The sequence below is a fragment of the Pongo pygmaeus genome, chromosome 6, assembly GCF_028885625.2.
Source record: "Pongo pygmaeus isolate AG05252 chromosome 6, NHGRI_mPonPyg2-v2.0_pri, whole genome shotgun sequence".
NCBI classification, from domain to species: domain Eukaryota; kingdom Metazoa; phylum Chordata; class Mammalia; order Primates; family Hominidae; genus Pongo; species Pongo pygmaeus.
The window spans coordinates 11587432-11611112 of record NC_072379.2 but is presented as its reverse complement, the minus strand read 5'-3'; the positions used below and the strand labels follow the sequence as shown (position 1 = coordinate 11611112).

Below are 23681 nucleotides of genomic sequence, written 5' to 3'. Positions count from 1 at the left end.
GGTGGCTCATGCCTGTAACCCCAGCACTTTGGGAGGCCAATCACCTGAGGCCCGGAGTTCAAGACCAGCCAGGTCAACTGGTAAAACCCCGTATCTACTAAAAATACAAAAATTAGCCAGCCATGGTAGCGCACGCCTGTAGTCCCAGCTACTGGGGAGGCTGAGGCAGAAGAATCTCTTGAACCTGGGAGGCGGAGGTTGCAGTGAGCCAAGATCACGCGCCATTGCACTCCAGCCTGGGCCAGAGAGCAAGACTCTGTCTCAAAAAAGAAAAAAAAAACCAGGAAGAAAACACTTTGTAAACGACAGTAGTTTGCATCATAGATGAACATGCTTTCAGCAAAGGAGTCCTTTGCTTGTTGAATTCTCACTCTTGCAGCGACTTCACTCATCCTTGAGAAAGCTTCCTGTGCCTGTTACTGATGCCGCCACCCCCCAGGCATATTTATCCAGCATGCCCAGACAGAAGCAAAATGCAAGTCATAATTGCCAGTGCTTTGCAGAGTTGGTTTCCTAACCAAACACAGAATAGCTTGCTTGCTTGCTTTTCTTTCCCTCCCTCCCTCTTCTCTTTTCTTTCTCTCCCTTCCTCCCTCCCTTCCTTCCCTCCCTCCCTTCATTTTTCTTTCCCCTCCCTTCCTCCCTTCCCTCCCTTCATTTTTCTTTCCCCTCCCTTCCTCCCTTCCCTCCCTTCCCTCCCTTCCTTTCCTTCCTTCGTTCCTTCCTTCCCTTCCTTCCTCCCTTTTTCTTTCCTTTCTTTCTCTTTCTTCTCTCTCTCTCTCATATTTATGAGACAGAGTCTCGCTCTGTTGCCCAGGCTGGAGTGCAGTGGTGCCATCTTGGCTCACTGTAACCTCCACCTCCTGAGTTCAAGCGATTCTCATGCCTCAGCCTCCCAAGTAACTGGGATTACAGGCACGGGCCACCATGCCTGGCTAATTTTTGTATTTTTAGTAGAGACAGGGTTTCACCATGTTGGTCAGACCAGTCTCGAACTCCCGGCCTCAAGTGATCTGCCGGCCTCAGCCTCCCAAAATGTTGAGATTACTGGGGTTAGCCACCGCGCCTGGCCTATAATAGCTTCTTTTTGAGATGGAGTTTCGCTCGTCATCCAGGCTGGAGTGCAATGGCATGATCTTGGCTCACTGCAACCTCCACCTCCCGAGTTCAAGCAATTCTTCTGCCTCAGCCTCCCAAGTAGCTGGGATTACAGGCGCCCACCAAATTTTTGTATGTATTTTTTAGGAGAGATGGGGTGTTGCCATGTCGGCCAGGCTGGTCTCCTACTCCTGACCTCAGTTGATCTGCCCGCCTAAACCCAGCTCCTAAACCCAGAGGATGTTTCAGCCGTCAGCCCTGTCATCAGGGACCCCTCCTTCCACCAGGAAACCCTGTTCCTTGGCTCCAGTGAGTCTGCCTGCTTGTCCCCCCATTTTCTGTCCCCTCGATACACGATTCTCAGGGTTCTGTCTGGGTCTCTCTCCTCTCTATGCTCCTGACTGGTTTCATCTACTCCCATAGTTCCAAGGACCAGGGCAGCCTCACGACCCCATCATCACCTTCAGCCTTGATTTCTCTTCCCAGCAAATATGCCTAGGGCCTTCCACTTTAGCAGGCCCACAGCCGAATCTGTCATCTTCCCTCACATTCCTGCTCCACCGCCTGGGTCAGCCGTCTCAGAAGGATTCCCTCACCCACTCAGCTGCTGGCACCCATGAGTCCCCTCCCCATCGGGTCGTGAGAATTTCCCCACCTCCACGTTGCTGGCCTCTCCCCTACTTCTCCCTGTCCCCACTTGCGTCTGCACTAACTCAGGCCACCATCACCTCTGGTCTGCATGGCAAGGCAGGAGCCTTGTCCCCTTCCACAAACTCAAAGGTCCCCCATGTCTCTCCATTCCAGCCCCTACCCTGTGGCCTTTGAGACTCCAGTCCCCTGATTAACAGGGTCTGAGGCCATGGCAGGGTGCCTCCTCCCTCCCCAGCTCGCTTTCTGGGGACTCTTGTTCTCCTGAGCCACCTGAGTTCAGCTCGGTGCTCGCCTTCACAGAGGCCTGGGTCAGGTGCCCACACAGCAGGCTGTGCTGCTCTCCCCAGTCCTGTTCCTGCTCAGACCTGGAGCCCCCTGAAGGCAAGGACTGTGTCTTGTCCACCACCATCCCCAGTGCCTAGCAATGGGCCTTGGAATCCCTTGGATTTTGCACTTAGTTGGTGCTCAATAAACATTTGCTATCTTTTTTCATTTATTATTATATTTTTTGAGACGAAGTTTCACTCTTGTTGCCCAGGCTGGAGTGCAGTGGTGTCATTTTGGCTCACTGCAACCTCTGCCTCCCGGGTTCAAGCAACTCTCCTGCCTCAGCCTCCCCAGTAGCTGGGATTACAGGCTTTTGCCACCATGCCTGGCTAATTTTTGCATTTTTAGTAGAGATGGGGTTTCACCATGTTGGCCAGGCTGGTCTCGAACTCCTGACCTCAGGTGATCCACCCGCCTTGGCCTCTCAAAGTGCTGGGATTACAGGTGTGAGCCACTGCATCCAGCCTTTTACTTCTGAGACGAGGTCTTGCTGTTACCCACGCTGGAGTGCGGCAGCACAGTCATGGCTCACTGCAGCCTCGATCTCCCAGGCTCAAGTGATTCTCCCACTTCAGCCTTGGAAGTAGCTAGGACTATGCCACTAGGCCAGGTGCACTTTTCAATTTTTATTTTGTAGAGATGTGGGGTCTCACTATGTTGCTCAGGCTGGTCTTGAACTCCTGGCCTTAAGTGATCCTCCCGCCTAGGCCTCCCAAAGTGCTGGGGTTACAGGGAAGAGCCACCACACCCAGTGGATTTGCGACGTTCTGTGAAGGAAACAGGAAACGGCCTCCTGGAACTTGCTCCAGGTTAATTTCCAAGAGTGTTCTCTCTAGTGAAATATATGTTAATATATGGTAATCGTAGCTCACTTTAGTCAAGTACACCAAATAGTAAACAGAAATTAACTTCCAAGAGGGAGAAAGAGAAAACACGTGTCTCCACCATGAATGAAAAAGAATTGGCCTGAGTTCTATTTCCAAGAGTTAGTAGAACACTCCTCTAACTCAATTTTAATGTCGTTTTTGTTTTTTACCAAAATATAAATGTTGGAAACAGGGAAATAAATTTAAAATAGTAACAGGGCAGGGCTCGGTAGTGTACACTTATAATCCCAGCACTTTGGGAGGCCGAGGTGGGAGGGTCGTTTGAGCTCAGGAGGTGGAGACCAGCCTGTGCAAGATGGCAAAACCCCGTCTCTACAAAAAATACAAAAATTAGCCAGGTATGGCGGTGAACGCCTGTAGTCCCAGCTACTTGGGAGGATGAGGTGGAAGAATGGCTTGAGCCCGAGAGGTGGAGGTTGCAGTGAGCTGAGATCATGCCACTGCATCCCAGCCTGGGCAAAAAGGCCAGACCTTGTTTCAAAAACAAACAAAAATTAGGCTGGCATGTGGTGCATGCCTGTAGTCCTAGCTACTTGGGAGGCTGAGGTGGGAGGAATGCTTGAGCCCAGGAGTTGGAGGCTGCAGTGAGCAATGATGGCGCCACTGCACTGCAGCCGGGGCGACATAGCAAGACCTTGTCTCAAAGTTAACTAATTAAAGGGGTGGGTTCTGTAGTACAATCTCCTGTTTAAACAGTAAAATACCTGTTAAAATGTGTATTTGGGCATGAATCGTAAATGATGCAGAATTACAGGGGCATCACCAGGGAACCTAGATATATTTGTTTTTGAGACAGGGTCTCACTGTGTTACCCAAGCTGGAGTGCAGTGGAGTGATCACGGCTCACTGCAGCCTTGAACTCCTCGGCTCAACGGATCCTCCTACCTCAGCTTCCCAAGTAGCTGGGACTATAGGTGCGCACCGTCACGCCCAGCTAATTTTAAAATTTTTTGTAGAGATGGGGTCTCACTGTGTTGCCAAGGCTAGTCTCAAACTCCTGGGCTCAAGCGATCCTCCCGCCTCGGCCTTCCAAAGTGCTGGGATTACAGGTGTGAGCTCATCACGCCTGGACATAAGAATTCTTGTGTGTGAGTTTTTTTGAGACGATTCTGTTAACTACACCTCTGTGTTCAGTTCCAGACTCCTTCCCACCCACGAGCAATGAGGGACATTACTTCATGATTCTCCCCTAATCGTGGTTTTTTTTTGGTGGGGGAGGGCAGGGGCTCAGTATCACCCACTCCCTTCTCAATGATGACATCTGTTTATTCCTCTTTTCCTAAATAAGTGATGCCCTGAAGAAAGAATCTCTCAACTTAAGGCTGATAACCTAGTACTAATGGCCAGAAAGGGCTACAGGACATGTCCTGCCTAAATATCATCTCCCGCACCCCATGGGGGTGAAGCCCACCGCAACCTGGCATCCTGCTGTGTCGCCATGTGCCCATCCACCCAACGCACGCCTGTGGCGACTGTCTCTCTTGGCCCAGTGAGCTGGCAGAGGCAGGAAGGGACTCGCTCACAGTCCCCTGGCTTACCGGAGGCAGGGGCAGGATTCAAAGCCAGGTCATCAGGCTCCAAGCCCCAGCACCCTCCGCAGCACTGAGGCGGCTCACAAGCTCCAGGTTGCAGACTCAGGGCAGGGGCTGTGACACATGTAGGGGTGGGGAGAGGGATGGAAACCAACAGTCCAAAGATAGAACTAAAACCGAAACGCAAACCAGCCAGTCCCAGACAGAGAAAAACAGGTTTCAAAATGTACAGCCAGGGCATGTGCTCATTTATTAGGGATAACTCTCCGTGTCCGCTTCCTGGGAAAGAAAATCCCTGTGACACGAACCGATGAAGGGACAGAAGCTATCACAGATGCTACAGGGCTCAGAGAGGGGCCGGGGAAATCTACACTACAGAAGTAAAAGCAACGTAAAATGTTTCTGGGTTTCCTTTCCCTTCACTCAAAACCACTATTTCCTCAGTTCTATCAAAGTATGTAAGGGGCATAAAATAGACACAGGAACTCGGGGCTAAATCATCCAAAAATGGAGCCAAGGCTCTAACTAGAAACCGTCTCTGTCGTCCCTGTTTGCCTCAAAACCCCGAGGTAAAAGGCTGGTCTCAGCTCCTCCCAGGTCCCCTGGCTCCCAGCACAGTGCCCCATCCTCTGTGTTCATCATCATCATCGTTTTTTAAGAGACAGCGTCTCGCTCTATGGCCCAGGTTGGCCTTGAATCCCTGGACTCAAGCGGTCCTCCTGCCTTGGCCTTCCGAGTAGCTGGGATTCCAGGCGCACGCCCCTGTGCCAGGCTGCCCTGCTCTCTGCAGGTGCCTTCTCTGCACGGGCCTAGTGCCTCGATGCCAGTCTGGGGCTGCGCCACCTGAGGACACAGCAGTTCTGCCTCTCTTCTCTCCACTGGCCCCAACTGCTGTGAGCCAGCTGAAAGCCCTGACGGTTGCAGTCATGCAAGGAGGAGCTCCACCCACTTGACCCAGTCCCGCCTCTCTCAGCCCGTTCTGTTTAGACCCCCTTCCGCTTTGGGATGAAAATGCAGCTGTCGGTGAGAACCCTGGTCCGGCTGGGAATCCCTCGCCTTCTGCTCTGGCTCAGCTCAGCTTGAAGTCTCCGCCTGCTCACTCTCCGGTGACCAGCTCTTCCCCCACAGCACTTCCCACACACCCTGTGCCATTGTGCCCCAGCCCCTGGTGAAGCCCCTGGCCCGGGCCTCCTTGTGCACACACCCAGGGCTTCCCAGAACACCAGAGCACCGGGAGCTGCAGTGGGAGCAGACCCTCTGTGGCGTGGTCCCCACTTCCCACTGGAGTGAGTGGGCAACATGGACCAGCCCCACAGCCGAGGCCATCTCCTCACTGAGCCTGGGACCAGGTCCACGTAATGTGTCTTCAGTCCCCGTGGGAATGGTGGCATCTCAGCCTTCTCCAGAGTGTTTGTGACTCACGGTCCACATGTCCCAACAAAACGCAAGGGTGTTCTGCTCTTTACTAAATAAACGTTCCCTTCCCAGAAACCAGCCCCAAACTCATCACTGTTCAAATATGTGGCAAGGTGAGGCTCTCTGTCCCCTTTTACCAGGAACACTGATGGCGTCTGCAAGGCAGTGCCTCTGAGTGTCAGGGAGATGGCCCCTCAGGCTCCCAACCCTGCCAAATGCAGGACTGCGAGCGGCTTGGGAGGGGTCTCCTTTGCTCTCCATCCAGCGGGTCAGCGGGTCCTTGCGGGGGAGAAAGAGCCAAACAGCTGCCTTTCCCTTCTGGTCATAGCACGAGCCAGGTTCCAGGCAGAGGCTGTGGCAAACATTGTCATCGCCCCATGGTGAAACTGGGCACTTCCTCCTCCTCTTCTGTTCCAGATGCCTCCGCAGAGCTGCTGGACCCCTGCTCCTTGGGCTGACCGGGTCCTGTAACCACATAACATTCAAATTACAGACATGCAAAATCGTTCAGGGTCAAGGGTGCTTTCAAAGAGGAGAGCTGATGGGAAGACAGAAGTCCCCGTTCCTGGACTGTACAGCAAGAAACCAGGGTCATGCCTCACGCCCGCCAGTCCTCTGAGCCATTCCCCAGGAGTAAGGGTGGGTCACAGACCTGATCTACCACTGTTCTCACGGGTGCACCCCATCTTTACCCAAAGGCCCAGAGGCACACGCAAGACCCGACACCTCATAAACCAGGCCCTACTACTTTTACATGGTTCAAGTTGCCTCTTGGGTGGGCAACTTCCCGACCCAGCTCTTCAACACCTAATGCCAGGCTGACAACACTCTCGCTGAAGTCTCAAGTTCTCACTGCTGTCCGCAAAAGGATTTCCGAAACCTGTGTGGCAGAGGGCTCTGCCCTCAACACATATGCCAGCTTCCCAACTCCTCCCAAGCATGGCCCAGGAAGCCCCTCCTGACACCTGTGAGCAGCACAGGTTCCCTGTCCCCCATCATGACTGCCAACCAGAAGCGGAGCACGAGGACAACGTGTTTCCAACTCCTCCCCTCCCCCTCTTCATGGGGGAGCAGGAGGACAAGTGAGAGTTGGAAAGGCAGAGGCAGAGACCACAAGGCAGCAGCAGATGGCCCGGCTCAGCCATGCCAGGACGCCGGCCACAGGCACAGTGGCCTCAGCAACTCACAAATGCGTGGGCTCACCCGGGCCAGCCAATGCTCCTCGCCGCACATGGGCAGGGCTTGCCCTGGCCACCCACACGCCCACTACACACCCTGAGCGCTGCTACTGCTGTGTCACCAAAGGTCAGGCAAAGGGCCTCTAAGCAGGGGGCCCTGCACAGCCGAAGGCACAGCCCAGCCTAAAATTCACCGTCATACCCAGGATGGGACCCCAGAAAGAACATGCACGGCTCTGGCGAAAGCATCTGGAAGATTTAGTTTCATTAATTTGGGGCATCCCTTTTTCCCCTCAACCTCATACCACACAGCATGATTAGCTTTGAAAGTTCAAACGGGGAAGCCGGGTGCAATGGTGCACACCTGTAATCCCAGCACTTTGGGAGGCTGAGGAGGATAGATCACTTGAGTCCAGGAGTTCAAGACAAGCCTGGGCAACACTGCAAGTCCCATTTCTACAAAAAATGGCCTGGTGACACATGCCTATAGTCCTTGCTACCCATGAGGCTGAGGCAGGAGGACCTTCTGGGCCCAGGAGTTCAAGGCTGCAGTGAGCCATGCCACTGCACCACAGCCTGGGAACAGATTTTTTTTTTTTAAAGTTTAAATGGTGAGGATATTTTAATAGCTAATATTTGTCCAACACTATTACATGGAAGCACTGTGCTAAGTCTGTACATAGAGTACCCTGTTTAATTCTTACAATAGTCTATGAGGTAAGTACCACTCTTATATATCCATTTTACAGATGAAGGAGATAAAAGACCAGAGAGGTGGAGGAACTTGCTGCTCGAGATCTCCTATTCGCTAAGACAGGGACCCAGGCTCAAACACGTTCTCTGACTCTCTCAGCCTCTGCCTATGTTGTCTGCAGAAATTGTATAAGGGGCCAGGTACGGTGGCTCACGTCTGTAATCCCAACACTCTGGGAGGCGGAGGTGGATGGATCATGAGGTCAGGAGTTTGAGACCAGCCTGACCAACATGGGGGAAACCTCATCTCTACTAGAAATACAAAAATTAGCCGGGCGTGGTGGCGGGTGCCTATAATCCCAGCCACTTGGGAGGCTGAGGCAGGAGAATCGCTTGAACCCAGGAGGCAGAGGTTGCAGTAAGCCAAGATAGCACCACTGCACTCCAGCCTGGGTGACAGAGGCAGACTCTGTCTCAAAAAACAAAAACAAACAAACAAAAAAAGAGCATAGGGTCTGATCTTTAATTCTGCTTCTGATGAATCGTAGAATACTGGTTGAGCTGGATGTTTGTGGAAGGGAGCAACAGAGGAGGACTGGAAGCGTTCCCCATGGCTGAAAAGCCTTTGAAAATGCAGTATGGGCTGCAGATCCCTTATCCAAAATGCTCGGGACCAGAGGTGTTTCAGATTTTGGATGTTTTCAGACTTTGGAATATCTGCATCTACACAATGAGATATCTTGGGGATGGGACCCAAGTCTGAACATGAAATTCACTTATGTTTCATATACACCCCATACACATAGCCTGAAGGTAAATATAACATTTAAAAATAATTTTGTGGCTGAGTATGGTGGCTCACACCTGTAATCCCAGCACTTTGGGAGACCGCGGCAGGTGGATCACTCGAGGTCAGGAGTGTGAGACCAGCCTGGCCAACATGGTGAAACCTCATCTCTATAAAAATACAAAAATTAGGCCGGGTGTGGTGGCTCACGCCTGTAATCCTAGCACTTTCAACGGCCGAGGCGGGTGAATCACCTGAGGTCAGGAGTTTGAAACCAGCCTGGCCAACCTGGCGAAACCCCGTCTCTACTAAAAATACAAAAATTAGCTGGGCGTGGTGGTGCACCTGTAATCCTAGCTACTTGGGAGGCTGAGGCAGAAGAATTGCTTGAACAGGGGGTGGGGGGTGGGTGGAGGTTGCAGCAAGCCGAGATCATGCCACTTCACTCTAGCCTGGACAAAAGTGAAACACTCAGAAAAAAAAAAAAAAACTAGCCAGGCGTGGTGGCACATGCCTGTCATCCAGCTAACTGGGAGGCTGAAGCAGGAGAATCGCTTGAACCCAGGAGGGAGGGGTTGCAGTGAGCCAAGATCATAGCACTGTACTCCAGCCTGGGCAACAGAGCTAGAATCCATCTCTAATAATAATAATAATAATAATAATAATAATAATAATAATAATTTTGTGTATGAAATAATAATAATAATAATTTTGTGTATGGTTCATTGTGTACAATGAACCATCAGAAAGCAAAGGCGTCTGTCTCTCACCCATGTGGCTGATCTGTGGCTAGGCATCACCATCATTTCTTACTCTGAATTTATTTGCTACTGATAAGCAATCCTTTTCCTACACTTATTCACACGTAAGTGCTTAACAGTAATAAATACGATGGGCCATTCATACAGTGGAAAATAGTATGTTCAGAGTAATTAAGCAGCACAGCTGTGTCACGGGAACACCTGGATCGGCTGCTAAATGGTAACAACAGGCTTTCAATCCCCACCTACTATGCTGTGTTTGGATTAAAGGGTTACTGGACACTTTTTTTTTTTTTGGAGACGGGTCTCACACTGTCACCAGGCTAGAGGGCAGTGGCGCGATCTTGGCTCACTGCAACCTCTGCCTCCTGGGTTCAAGCAATTCTCCTGCCTCAGCCTCCCAAGTAGCTGGGACTACAGGTGTGTGACACTACACCCGGCTAATTTTTTGTATTTTAGTAGAGACGGGGTTTCACCATGTTAGCTAGGATGGTCTTGATCTCCTGACCTTGTGATCTGCCCACCTTGGCCTCCCAAAGTGCTGGGATTACAGGCATGAGCCACCACACGCGGCCTTTTTTTTTGAGACAGGGTTTCCACTCTGTCACCTGGGCTGGAGTGCAGTGGTGTGATCACGGTTCACTGTAGCCTCCTGAGTAGCTGAGACTATGGGTGTGTGCCACCACACCTGGCTAATTTTTGTATTTTTTTGTAGAGACGAGGTCTCAACCATGTTGCCCAGGCTGGTCTTGAACTCCTAGGCTCAAGTGATCCTCCCTCATTGGCCTCCCAAAGTGCTGGGATTACAGACATGAGCCACTGTGCCCGGCCTCATTTTTCAATTTTTCACCAACTTCTGTTCATGGCTTTTGGTGTTTCAACCTTTTATCTTTCTGCTTCTTCAGGTCATGCGTGGCAGTCATTCTTGGCTTTCTGGGCTACAGAAAAACACAAATGCTTCCTCCTTTTCTTATCACTGTTACCCACAGGGGATCTGCAGGCCTTTTTCACGTTTTCAACAGTATCTTTACATAACAAAGCAGAGAACAAGCAAAGAAACTGTTGAGTAAGCATGGAGGTCTGGGCGCCGTGTGGGGCATTGTGGGGAACCTGCCGCTGGTGTGTGTGTGGTCTGGAGAGGCGCCATTTTCTTACCCTGTGTAGGTGTGCCTGTGTGGGGGAAAAATCTGGGTGTATGTGGAAAGGTTGTATTGCAGCTAAAGGAGGCTGGGAGGGTCTTCTGTCCCTGGGAGACACTGAATAATCTGTGTTGTGTATCTGCGTTTCGACTGTGCCCTCTTGCATGAGGTTAGGGGTGGAATTCCTACTTGGAGCGTCATGTCAGTGTTCAAAAGCTCTGAATTTGGCAGCATTTTCGAGTTTGGATTTTTGGGTTTGGGATGCTCAACCTGTATCTCACTAATGGTCAACACAAGGGATTTTGTGTGTGTGGAAGACCCACTGTCAGGGTCTAAGAGTATCACTCTCAGGGAGGAGAAACTCAGAAACCGGGAGCACAGTCAAGTCATTTGGCAATTTGACAAAATTACCCCAGTTCATTCCTTCAACATAACAAATATATAACAGTAAGAAATCATCAAGTGGCTATTTCCTGTTAGTTACTATGCTTCATGTTGGTGATATAAGAATTAAAAAGATACTGTCACAAATCAAAACAAAAAGCACAACACATATATTAGGATGGCTCAAATTCAAAAACGGACAATACCAAGTGCTGAGAAGGATGTGAGGTAAGAAACTATCATTGCTGGTGGGAGCACAGCACGGAATAGCCACTTTGCAAGACAGTTTGGCAGTTTCTTACAAAGTTAACAAGATTAATCCTATCATACAACCCAGCAATCATGTTCCTGCAGATGTACTACTCAGTTGATATGAAACTTATGTGCACACAAAAACTAGCACACAAGGCCGGGCACGGTGGCTCATGCCTGTAATCCCAGCACTTTGGGAGGCCGAGGCGGGCAGATCACTTGAGGTCAGGAGTTCGAGACCAGCCTGGCCAACATGGCGAAAACCCGTCTCCACTAAAAATACAAAAATTAGCCAGGCGCGGTGGCAGATGCCTGGCTCAGCTTCTCTGAAGGCTGAGGCAAGAGAATTGCTTGAACCCGTGAACCCAGAGGGCAGAGGTTGCAGTGACCTGAGATTGCGCCAATGCACTCCAGCCTGGGCGACAGAGAGACTCCATCTCAAACACACACACACACACACACACACACACACACTAGCACACAAATGTTTGTTGCAGCTTTATCCATAATCACCAAAACTTGGATGCAACCATGCTGTCCTTCAGTGGGTGAACCGTGGTCTATCTTGACGGTGGAAAACTATTTGGCCAAAGGAATGGGGCATTAAGCCACGTTCTGGTAAGGAAAAGAAGCCGATCTGGAAAGGCTGTATACGCTTTAATTCCGACTCTGACAGTGTGGAGAAGGCAGCACCACAGAGCCAGTAAACAGGTCAGGGGCTGCCAGGGGCTGGGGGTGGGAAGGAGGCTGAACAGGGGAAACACGGAATTATTTTAGGGCAGTGGAATTCTTCTGTATGATATGGCAGTGGTGGATACATGGTACTATGCATTTGACAAAATCCACAGAACCTTACAGCACAAGTAATTAAAACTTAATTATTATTATTATTTTTTTTTTAGACGGAGTCTCATTCTGTCACCCAGGCTGGACTGCAGTGGTGTGATCTTGGCTCACGGCAACCTCCACCTCCAGGGTTCAAGTGATTTTCCTGCCTCAGCCTACTGAGTAGCTGGGATTACAGGTGCCCGCCACAGCACCTGGCTAATTTCTGTGTTTTTAGTAGAGATGGGGTTTCACCATGTTGGCCAGGCTGGTCTTAAACTCCTGACCGCAAGTGATCCGCCCACCTCAGCCTCCCAAAGTGCTGGGATTACAGGCATGAGCCACTGTGCCTGGCTGAATTATGCTAATTTTAAAAGTCATTTAGGAAGTTGGGGTCCCAGGATGGAACGTAGAAGGTGACACATGAATCCAAACGTATCATAAATGTACCAAATGACCTCTGTGAAGGGAGTGTGGGGAAAAGTGCTGATCAGCCAGGTGTGGTGGCTCACGCCTGTAATCCCAGGCTTTGGGAGGTTGAGGCCGGAGGATCGCTTAAGCCCAGGAGTTCAAGACTAGCCTGGGTGATAAAATGTAACATCGTCTCAAATTTTTTTTAAACATTATAAACAAAGAAAGTGCTGATCTAAATAATTCTTGAAACGAGTGGCCTCTGTAAGCTGTAAGGCTGAAGGGACTGCACATAGCAATGTCCTCTAGTTGATAATGATGCTTCCCCCAGGGTAACGGTAAACAATTCTGAAACCATTATCCATGTATGCTGGAATTGAGCAATTAAGCAAATGGCTAGTGGATGGTGGTAGCAAAGATACTCACTATTGGAGTGAGAGGTGACAGAGAAACAAGGAGAGAAGGCTAGAATGAGCCATGTCATACTGGGCTGGACTTGGAGACATCAGTATGAACTCAGGTTAGTGTAATATGGATGAGGATAGTTATGGGTATTAGTATTGACAGATATGTACATATATACTGGTGGAGTACACAGGTAAATTTCCTGGCTCTGTCAGCTGAGAGAGCCTAAAAGCAACTATCCTGTAGCACAGAACATGCCTAGTCTGCAGACCTTGGGTTTTAATACCATTTCTCTAGTAAAAGCAGCCAGGGGCCAGGCATGGTGGCTCACGCCTATAATCCCAGCACTTTGGGAGGCCGAGGCAGGTGGACTGTTTGAGGCTAGGAGTTTGAGACCAGCCTGGCCAACATGGTGAAACCCTGTCTCTACTAAAAATATAAAAATTAGCTGAGTGTGGTGGCACGTGCCTATAATCCCAGCTACTCAGGAGGCTGAGGCAGGAGAACTGCTTGAACCCAGGAGGCGGAGGTTGCAGTGAGCTGAGATCGCTCCATTGCACTCCAGCCTGGGCAACAAAGAGTGAAACTCTGTCTTAAAAAAAAAAAAAAAAAAAGAAGAAGAAGAAAGCAGCAGCCAGGACTTCTTGGACAAATGGCTGATCCCAGGTCCAGGGCAGGAAACACAAGACACGAGTCTGGAATATCCTATAGTACCAGGAAGTAAGGAAGCCAAGTGTGGCGGTTCATGCCTATAATTCCAGTACTTTGGGAGGCTGAGGCAGGAGGACTGCTTGAGCCCAGGAGTTTGAGACCAGCCTGGGCCATATAGCAAGACCCTTGTCTCTACAAAAAAATTTTAAAACTTAGCCGGGCATGGTGGTGCACGCCCGTGGGCCCAGCTACTCAGGAAGCTGAGGTGAGAGGATTGTATGAGCCCAGAGTTTGAGGCTGCAGTGAGCTATGATGGTGCCACTGCACTCCAGCCTAGGTAACAGAGACCTTGTCTCAAAAAAAAAAAAAAAAAAAGTACCCACAATGATGGGACTTTGTCAATGGAACACAGGAGCCAACTGAAAGAGCTCCCCATGGCCAAAGCTGGGAATACTATGAGTAGTAAAACAAATACAGTAATAATGGACTATCAAGTACAAAATAAATATCCACAAGCTCATCCTGATAGATGGAAATGATTAAATAATGATAAATACATGGAAAGAAGAAATAACCCTAGCGTGCAGAATGACTTCAATGACACATGTAGATTCTCCACTGTCAGGGAGGAGGAACACAGCCCCACACTCCCTACGTGTGGGCTACACACAATGACTTTCTTCTACAGAGTAACGTACAGGAAGGGGAAAAGAGAGTAAACGTATGGGGGAGAAACCTGACCACACTACCTCAGCCATGTGATCAAGGTAAACATCAACAGTGATGGCACCAGCCTGGGCAACACAGTGAGACCCCGTCTCCAGAAAAAATACCAAAATTAGCTGGGTGTGGTGGCTCACACACGTAATCCTAGGACTTTGGGAGGCCAAGGCAGGCGGATCACGAGGTCAGGAGATCGAGACCATCCTGGCTAACGTGGTGAAACCCCGTCTCTACTAAAAATACAAAAAATTAGCTGGGCGTGGTGGTGGGCACCTGTAGTCCCAGCTACTCAGGAGGCTGAGGCAGGAGAATGGCGTGAACCCAAGAGGCGGAGGTTGCAGTGAGCCGAGATCGCGCCACTGCACTCCAGCCTGGGCAACAGAGCGAGACTCCATCTCAACAAATAAACAAAACACCAAAATTAGCAGGGTGTGGAGGTGCGCATCTGTAGTTGCAGCTACTCAGGAGACTGAGGAAGGAGGATCACTTGAGCCCAGAAGTTCAAGGCTACAGTGAGGCGAGATGGTCCCACTGTACTCCAGCCTGGCCAACAGAGAGAGACCCTGTCTCCAAAAAAAAAAAACCAAAAACCAAAAACCAAAAAAAAAAAAACACGCCACAAAACCTGATGGCCACATTGGCAGTACACCGCCCTGATGTGTGGTGAGAAGGGTGCTTTCCCTCTGTAGTCCTCATCCCCAAAACAAACTACCCCAGTCAAATCATGAGAAAATCTGACCAATCCCAACTGAGGGCCATTTTATAGAGCACTGGACCCACAGAAAGTCTGAGAAACTGTCACAGCCAACAGGAGCCGAAGAATGGGTGATAACACAATGTGATGCGGTGCCCTGGATTGGATTCTGGAGCAAGAAAAGGGCAGCAGGTAAAAACTAAGGCAGCTGGAATAAGGTATGGACTTTAGCTAACAAGTGTATCGATGTGGGTTCACACATTGTCACCAATGTACCAGGTTAATTTAGGAAGTTAAACAATGGGGAGACTGGATATATGAGAACGCTCTGTACTATCTTTGCAATCTTTCTATAAATCTAAAGTCATTTTAAAATGAGGCTTATTTTGAAAAAGATGGAACTGACATTATAGCTGAATGGACAAGCACCTTATCTGATCTGGCAGGGCTTGCAGCCAAGGGCACACACAACCCCACACAACCCCATGGGGCAGGCTGGCAGGAAAGGCGACTTCTAGGGCCGGGCGCCGGAGGAAGGTGAGGAGAGGCTTTACACAGAAACAGAAAGCATTGTAAGAGGAAGCTGAAGGTGAAGAGAGCTTCTCCAGTCAGATGAGAAGTCAGGCGGCGTGAAGAGAGTACAGGCAGCCTAAGCACATGCAGTGAGGCTGGAGGACAGAGAGCTGGGGGCATGTGGAAGGGAGTGGACAGACCAGCATGGTGGAGACCAGAAGGGGCCAGACCGTGAGGGCCAGGAACACTGGGGCTGCTGACAGGGTTTCACGCAGCATTGCCTCATGGGCGGGTGTGGGTGCCTGGGATCACATCCTGGCCTGCTGCCCACATCCTCTGCAGCTTTGCGGGCACCATCACCGCACGGTGCCTAAGGTCTGTCATTTGTAAAATGGGGATAACAGCACCACTGACTACCTCACAGGGCTGCTGTGAGGATTGTTAGTTAATACAAGCAAAGCATTTAGAACTAGGGGTACGTAACAAGCATTCCATGATCTTGGGTATTGTTATAAAGACAGAAGAATGATTGACAATCCAATGTACATTTTATAAAATAGCTTTGGGGCTGGGCGTGGTGGCTCACGCCTGTAATCCCGGCGCTTTGGGAGGCCAACGCGGGTGAATCACCTGAGATCAGGAGTTCGAGACCAGCCTGGCCAACATGGCGAAACCCCATCTCTACTAAAAATACAAAAATTAGCTGGTGTGGTGGCGGGTGCCTGTAATCCCAGCTACTTGGGAGGCTGAAGTGGGAGAATCTCTTGAACCTGGGAGGCAGAAGTTGCAGTGAGCTGAGCTGGCGCCACTGCACTCCAACTTGAGTGATGGAGCAAGACTGTCTCAAAAAAAAAAAAAAGCTTTGGAGGCTGTACACAGGTGGGTGTGTGGTGGGTGGAATGGCAAGAGAGTGGGACTGCCTCCACGGTCTTGCAGGTCTGCACTGTATTTCTGTAAGGCTTTTTACTCAATCCCCAGTAAGACCTTGAGTGGCTTTCATGTGCCCCATTCTTACCCATGTGGAGGAAGAGTAAAATGTTAAGGATATGGTGAGAGTGTACCCTGTTACACACACCGTCAACGGCAAAAACTGGGGCTATCCCTTTGGAAAGTAACCTGCAATGTACTTCCAGAGCCAGGAGTTCTTTTTATACTGTGTGATATAGTAATTCCCATGGTTAGAAATTTATCTTTATTATTTTTTTCCTTTTTGAGACAGGGTCTCTCTCTGTCACCCAGGCTAGAGTGCAGTGGCATGATCACAGCTCACTGCAGCCTCAACTTCCCCAAGGTCAGGTGATCCTCCTGCCTCAGCCTCCCTTGTAGCTGGGAATACAGGCATGTGCCACCACACATGGCTAATTTTTTTACTTTGTGTAGAGATAGGGTTTTACCATGTTGCTCAGGCTGGTTTCCCAACTCCTGGGCTCAAGTAATTCGCCTGCCTTGGCCTCCCAAAGTGCTGAGATTACAGGTGTAAGCCACCATGCCTGGGTTAGAAATTTATCTTAATCTATCACCCCAGAAAGGGGGAAGGGAGAAAGACACAGGATATTCACAGAAGACAAGTACTGGAATCAATCTACTGTTTCATAAAAGGAGAAAGATTAGGTGTATTATGGCATGTCAACTGCTGGATATTACCAGTCACTGAAAAAATTATGAAGGAATTGCTTCATTAAGCAATATGTGTATAATGTTAAATAAAATAAGCAAAATGGAAAACTTCCTATAATTCTAGCTACACACAAATGATGTGCACATGGAGACTCACAGAAAATGAATAGAGAAAAAGGTGATCAATTTGGGTGATGATATTTGAGCTTTCTCCATAATTTCCTTCCCCTACTCTTTTTTTTTCTTTCTTTTTTTGAGACAGAATCTCACTTGGCCGCCCAGGCTGGAGTGCAGTGGCGCAATCTCAGCTCACCGCAATCACCGTCTCCTAGGTTCAAGTGATTCTCCCGTCTCAGCCTCCCGAGTAGCTGGGATTACAGGTACGCGCCATCATGCCCGGCTAATTTTTGTATTTTAGTAGAGACAGGGTTTCACCATGTTGGCTGGGCTGGTCTTGAACTCCTGACCTCAGGTGATCTGTCCGCCTCGCCCTCCCAAAGGGCTATGACTACAGGTGTGAGCCACCGCGCCCGGCCCTCCTTCCAGTACTCTTCTACTACTGTTTATGTAATATTTTAAGATCCAGGAATCTGAAATTTTATTCACAGGCTACAGGCATACTGGGTAAAATGCCACTGACTGCAACTGAAGCACACACTTTGTTTTTAACAGATGGATTAGAAAAAAATCCTTGTAAGTACAGACTTGGGAAAACACTTGTGATACAATGTTACGTGATAAAATCAGGACATCTATAAATATGGCATTTATAGAAATAAGGCTTATATATGAAAAAACTGAAATCAAAGAAATTATATTAAAGTGTTAAAGTCATTTTTAGTACAGGTTACAGATAACTTATATTTATTTACAAAATACAGACAAGGTCTTGCTATGTTGCCCACACTGGTCTCAAATTCCTGGCCTCAAATGATCCTCCAGCCTCAGCTTCCCAAAGTGCTGGGATTACAGGCATGAGCCACTGTGCCCAGCCAACTTTTATTTTTGATGATGTTCTTTTCTGCATATTTTAAAAATTTCTAAAATGATCATAGAGTATCTCTTTTCTCCAAAGACACAAAGGATGTGGGTAGTTTTCCAGCATATTATGTTGAAGGATTTTGGCTCTGAAAGAAACAGTTTGATCCAAACACATGTTGAGTGCCTTCTGGACACCGGATACCTGCCCCTAGATCAGGAGCTCTCAGGCAGGAACAATTCCGTCCTCCTCCACTAGGGTGCATCTGGCAGTGTCTGAAGACTTCCAATTGCTGATGACTGGGGGAAGGTGGGTGCTCCTGGCCTCAGCAGGGGTAGACACTAGGACGCCGTGAGACACCCTGCAGTGACCAAGACACAGCCCCTCATGACACAGCATTTTCCAGCCTGAAGCATCAGTAGTGCAACTATGGAGAAGCTCTGCTCTAGATGTGCCTAGTAACAAATCCCCTAAGGGCGCCCTGGATTTCTTTGACGGGCAGGCCTATGTTAGGATAAGTAACAGTGGTGTGGGAATACATCATCTGGGGAGTTCAAGGCTTCAGAATAATCCACATTGGCTTAATGTCATCCTATGCTGTCATTCAGACACAAGTCCCACACTGCTGGGAGTCTTCCCCGAGCTACTGGATCAGCACAGAAAACAAGCGGTGAGATGTCCTCTCCAACAACAGAACACCCAGCCAGCTGCCCCTCCTGCTTTTTAGGAGAAGAGCCAAAGTAGCTTGAGTGATCTGTGCCTCTGAGTCCATCCAGGACCCATGAAGCACCAAAGCCACCTTGGGGCGCAACTCGGTATTACCACATTACTCCCATTTCTTTCCACCGGATAACTGGAAAAGCTTGCTTACTCTCACAAAATGAAAAATAAAGAAGGAAACTGAGAAGGTGAGATAAATGGCATACGAACCACTTCTTTTTTGAGACAGGCTCTTGCTCTGCCACCCAGGCTGGAGTGCAGTGGTGCAATCACAGCTCACTGCCGCCTCAGCCACCTGGGCTCAAGCCATCCTCCCACCTCAGCTTTCCAAGAAGCCAGGACTACAGGTGTGCACCACCACACCTTGCTTATTTTTAAATATTTTGTAGGGATGGGGTCTCATTTTGTTGACCAGGCTGGTCTCAAACTCCTGGGCTCAAGTGATCGTCCCACCTCGGCCTACCAAAATGTTAGGATTACAGATGTGAGCCAATGAGTCCAAGCCCAAACCACTTTCATGACGGTTATCCTTAGAACACTCTATTCTTCCCATTTGGTACAAAGCATGTACAGTCATGGGGTATTAACCATTTTTTAATATGTTCAGGTGCTGGCTGGGCGTGGTGGCTCATGTCTGTAATCCCAGCACTTTGGGAGGCCGAGGTGGGTGGAGTTTGAGACTAGTCTGGCCAACATGGTGAAACACCATCTCTACTAAAAATACAAAAATTAGCCGGGCATGGTGGAGGCAGGGGTTACAGTGAGCCGAGATCACACCACTGCACTCCAGCCTGGGCGACAGAGCGAGACTGTCTCAAAAACAAACAAACAAACAAAACAACAACAAAGATGCCCAACATCACAAATCATTAGGGAAACAAAAATCAATACTATAGTGAGATACCACTACACACCCATTAAGATAGTTACCTAAAAACAAAACAAAAAACCCTCAAAAACAGAAAACAAGTGTTGTGAGGATGTGGAGAAATTATAGCCCTTTTGCACTGGTGGGAGTATAAAATGGTTCAGTTACTATGGAAAAGTATGGTGATTACACAAAAATTAAAAATAGAACTAAGGTCAGGTGTGGTGGTTCACACCTGTTATCCCAGAACTTTGGGAGGCTGAGGTGGGCGGATCACCTGAGGTGAGGAGTTCGAGATCAACCTGGCCAATATGGTGAAACCCCATCCCTACTAAAAACACAAAAATTAGCTGGGCATGGTGGTGCGTGCCTGTAATCTCAGTTATTAGGGAGGCTGAGGCAGGAGAATTGCTTGAACCCAGGAGGCGGAGGTTGCAGTGAGCCAAGACTGCACACCACACTCCAGCCTAGGTGATAGAGCAAGACTCCATCTTAAAAAAACAAAAAAAAAAAAAAAGAAAAAAAACACCAAGCAGCCAGAGAAAAACCACGACAGCTTCACATGGTGGCCCATGCCTGAAATCTCAGTACTTTGGGAGGCCAAGGCAGGAGGGCCACTTGAGCTTAAGAGTTCAAAACATAGTGAAACCTAGTTTCTATAAAAACACAAAAATTACCTGAGTGTGGTGGCACAGGTCTGTGGTCTCAGCTACCCGGGAGGCTGAAGTGGGAGGATCACTTGACCCCAGGAGTTCAAGACAAGCCTGGACAACATAGTGAGACCCCATCTCTATAAAAAAATAACACATTAGCCAGGCATGGTGGTACACACCTGTAGTCCCAGCTACTCAAGAGGCTGAGCTAGCAGGATTGCCTGAACCCACCAGGAGTTCGAGGCTGCTGTGAGCCGTGATTGCACTGCTGCACTCCAGCCTGGGTGACAAGGGGAGACCTTGCTTCAAAAACACAAAAATGAAAACAAAAAACAAATTAAATGGTACCCTTGAATCCAAACATATCACGAAAGAGACAGACTGTCAGAAGGAATTAAAAAACATGACCCAAACATTTGACATACAGGAAACATACTTCAAATGCAGTGCTGTTTGAAAGTTAAAATCTAAAGGGATGAATGGCAGAGTAAGGGTCTCCAAAAATCTGCTCCTCCATAAAGGTAACAGAACACTGGCAAAAATCCTAAAAATCAATTTTTTCAGAACTCTGGAAATGCTCCTCAAGCTGTTCAAATGCCTGAACCTCACTAAGAGCATGAGCTCTGTGGGTTTTAATTTCCCATCTCCCTCTCCCCAGATCTGAGGGAGTCTTGAAAACCAAGAGCCCCCCTGCCACAGTAGCTGTAAAAATGGGAGGAGGCTGACTGGGTTGGGAGCTGTTGGAAGTTCCATTCCCAGGGTACTGGCCCTAGTTGACCTGTCTGGCAGTTCCCTGGAAACGTCTACCTGCAAGGCCTGTCTTTAGTTGATCTGACTCAGTATTGAGGTGAGCTCACTCAACATGAACAGCTTTTTCCTCTGGGCGTTTGTCAAAAACCATCAGTGACAACTGTTTAACATCCCACCAACCAAGACAGCAGTAACGATGGACACAAACAAGAAACTGACCAAAAAGCTGAAAAGGAAAAGCTGGGACTCTAGAGGGCCACCAGAGCAGTGCACATGCCCAAGAAAGACAGCCAAGGCCCCGACCGCTCACCTCTGCTGCCCTGGAGGCTCTGTGCAAGCAGGAAGTAAAAGCTACAGCAAATTGCAGACTGCCTGCCAGGGGGTTGGAGGCACATTCCAACACACACACAGAGCTCCTTGGCAAAGACTGGGAGATGCGGTGGTTCAAGACATTCAAGGAAATCTGTCATCTTCCACTGACCAACTAAGCTGACCGAGCAGAGACTTCAGAGTCCAAACACAACAAAGAATACAGGTTTTACAGAATTTGTTAGGAAAGTCACTAAACACACAAATAGCAACAATGACAATGATAAGCAGCAAAACCAACAAACCCTGAGGAGGTAGGGTCAAATTACTCAGCAAAGGAGATCTATTATTATTATTATTATTATTTTTAGACAGAATCTTGCTCTGTCACCCAGGCTGCAGTGCAGTGGCACAATCATGGCTCACTGCAGCCTTGACCTCCTGGGCTCAGGCGAGTCTCCCGCCTCAGCCTCCAGACTAGCTAGGACGACAGGCGTGCACCACCACACCTGACTAATTTTTAAAACTTTTTGTAGAGATGGGGTCTCACTATGTTGCCCAGACTAGTCTTGAACTCCTGGGTTCAAGCAATCCTCCTGCCCCAGCCTCCCAAAAAGCTGGGACTACAGGTGTGCACCACCATGCCTGGCTGATTTTTTACTGTTTGTAGAGATGGGGTCTTACTATGCTGCCCAGGCTGGTCTCAAATTTCCAAATATAATCGGTCCAAGCTACAATAACCCCTTAACAGATTGCGAGAATAGCTTTTATGCCCAATCCTCCTACTTGGGCCAAGTACTTCCACAATCTGCTGTTGCGGTGGAGGGGAAGGGATGAGGTGGTTTGAGAGATGAGGTCCTATCAGTCACATTTCAGCAGTTTAAAATAATTTCTTCTAGGAAAGGGTAAGGAACAACCTACAACTATATCCGATGTGTCACACAGTACATTTACAACTCATAAGGAAGTGGTTCCTAGAAGTGGCCAATCATATTTTATTTTATTTATTTTTGAGACAGAGTTTCGCTCCTGTCACCCAGGCTGGAGTGCAATGGCACAATCTCGGCTCACTGCAACCTCTGCCTCCCAGGTTCAAGCAATTCTCCTGCCTCAGCCTCCTGAATAGCTGGGATTACAGGTGCCTGCCATCACGCCTAGCTAATTTTTGTATTTTTAGTAGAGATGGGGTTTCACCATGTTGGCCAGGCTGGTCTCGAACTCTTGACCTCAGGTGATCCACTCACCTTGGCCTCTCAAAGTGCTGGGATTACAAGCACGAGCCACCATGCCTGGCCTGTTTTATTTTTTTGAGATGGAGTTTTGCTTTTGTTGCCCAGGCTGGAGTGCAATGGTGTGATCTCGGCTCACTGCAACCTCAGCCTCCTGGGTTCAAGTGATTCTCCTGCCTCAGCCTCCCAAGTAGCTGGGATTATAGGCATGGGCCACCATGCCCAGCCCAATTCTATTTTAATATGTCAATGAAAGTCTGACTTCACCCTAAAACCAAAAACCACAATCATGCACTCAGGAAGCAGATCCAGTCAAGCATGGAATAGCCATAGATTCAGTCACGTGGGGGACAGTGTCATTTTTTGGTCTCTTAGCAACCTTGGTCCTTTCCAGCTGGGGCCCCCCTCCCTTATTCACAGCCCATGAGTTCCCAGGGATGGGGGATAGCACCACTAGCATTGTGATGAGTTCAGAGGTGGCAGGATTGGCAGCACGGTGGGATGCTGACCTAACAGCCAACCCTGACCCCCACTCTTCCTTATTAATGGGACCTGGAATCTGGCTAGGGTGGCAATGTACGCAGCTCGCAGTGCTGGATCACGATAGGTTTGAGTTGGTTACAACAGTTCTGTTTTCTATTCCTCTAGCCTGACGGCAGCTAGGGATGGCAAAGAGACCTAGTATTTAACGTGATGTCTTCTGGGCACTTCTGGAGAAACTTTTGCTCTCCAATTTAAAAAAGGCAGACCACATAAGTACCACCTCACTCCCCTTCTTCTTGCTTTGAACACAGGTATGGTGCCAGAAGCCATGGGAGCCACCTCACACTCTCAGGGTAAAGGCCAAGGAACGTGCGGGGGAGCCAGCCCACAACTGCTGAGCCACATCACGCTGCCACCTACTACCAGATTTCTCATCTTGTAAAAAAAAAACCAACTCCTCGTGGTTTAGGCACTTTTTTGTTGCTTGTAGCCAAAAGCATTCTTACCTGACCTGGCAAGTGACTCAATCAGAGCCAGAGAGACACAAAAAGACTTCTGCTAGGAAAGCTGAGACATCCTCTCAATTTTCCCTCCTGGACAAGATCGAGGAGGGATGTAGCCCCGAGAGCTGCTGCAGGCACCTCAAAACCACAAGGAGTGTGAGCTGCCTGAGGACAGGACACCAGGCCAGAGGAGGAGATGTCAATAACCAATAATGTCACTGATCTCCCTGACCAGCCATGCCA

General features: G+C 49.0%; 1 protein-coding gene across 2 annotated transcripts in view; it reads right to left on the bottom strand.

Moving 5' to 3' along the window:
* Positions 1-4722: 4722 nt before the first annotated feature.
* PRKRIP1 (PRKR interacting protein 1) overlaps positions 4723-23681 on the bottom strand; it is a 30909-nt gene continuing 11950 nt past the window's right edge. For both annotated transcript variants that reach the window (XM_054496515.2, XM_054496514.2), the window contains one exon: positions 4723-6376. In XM_054496515.2, the coding sequence (XP_054352490.1) occupies positions 6279-6376 (98 nt within the window). In that variant the 3' untranslated portion in view covers positions 4723-6278. The remainder of the gene's footprint in view (positions 6377-23681) is intronic.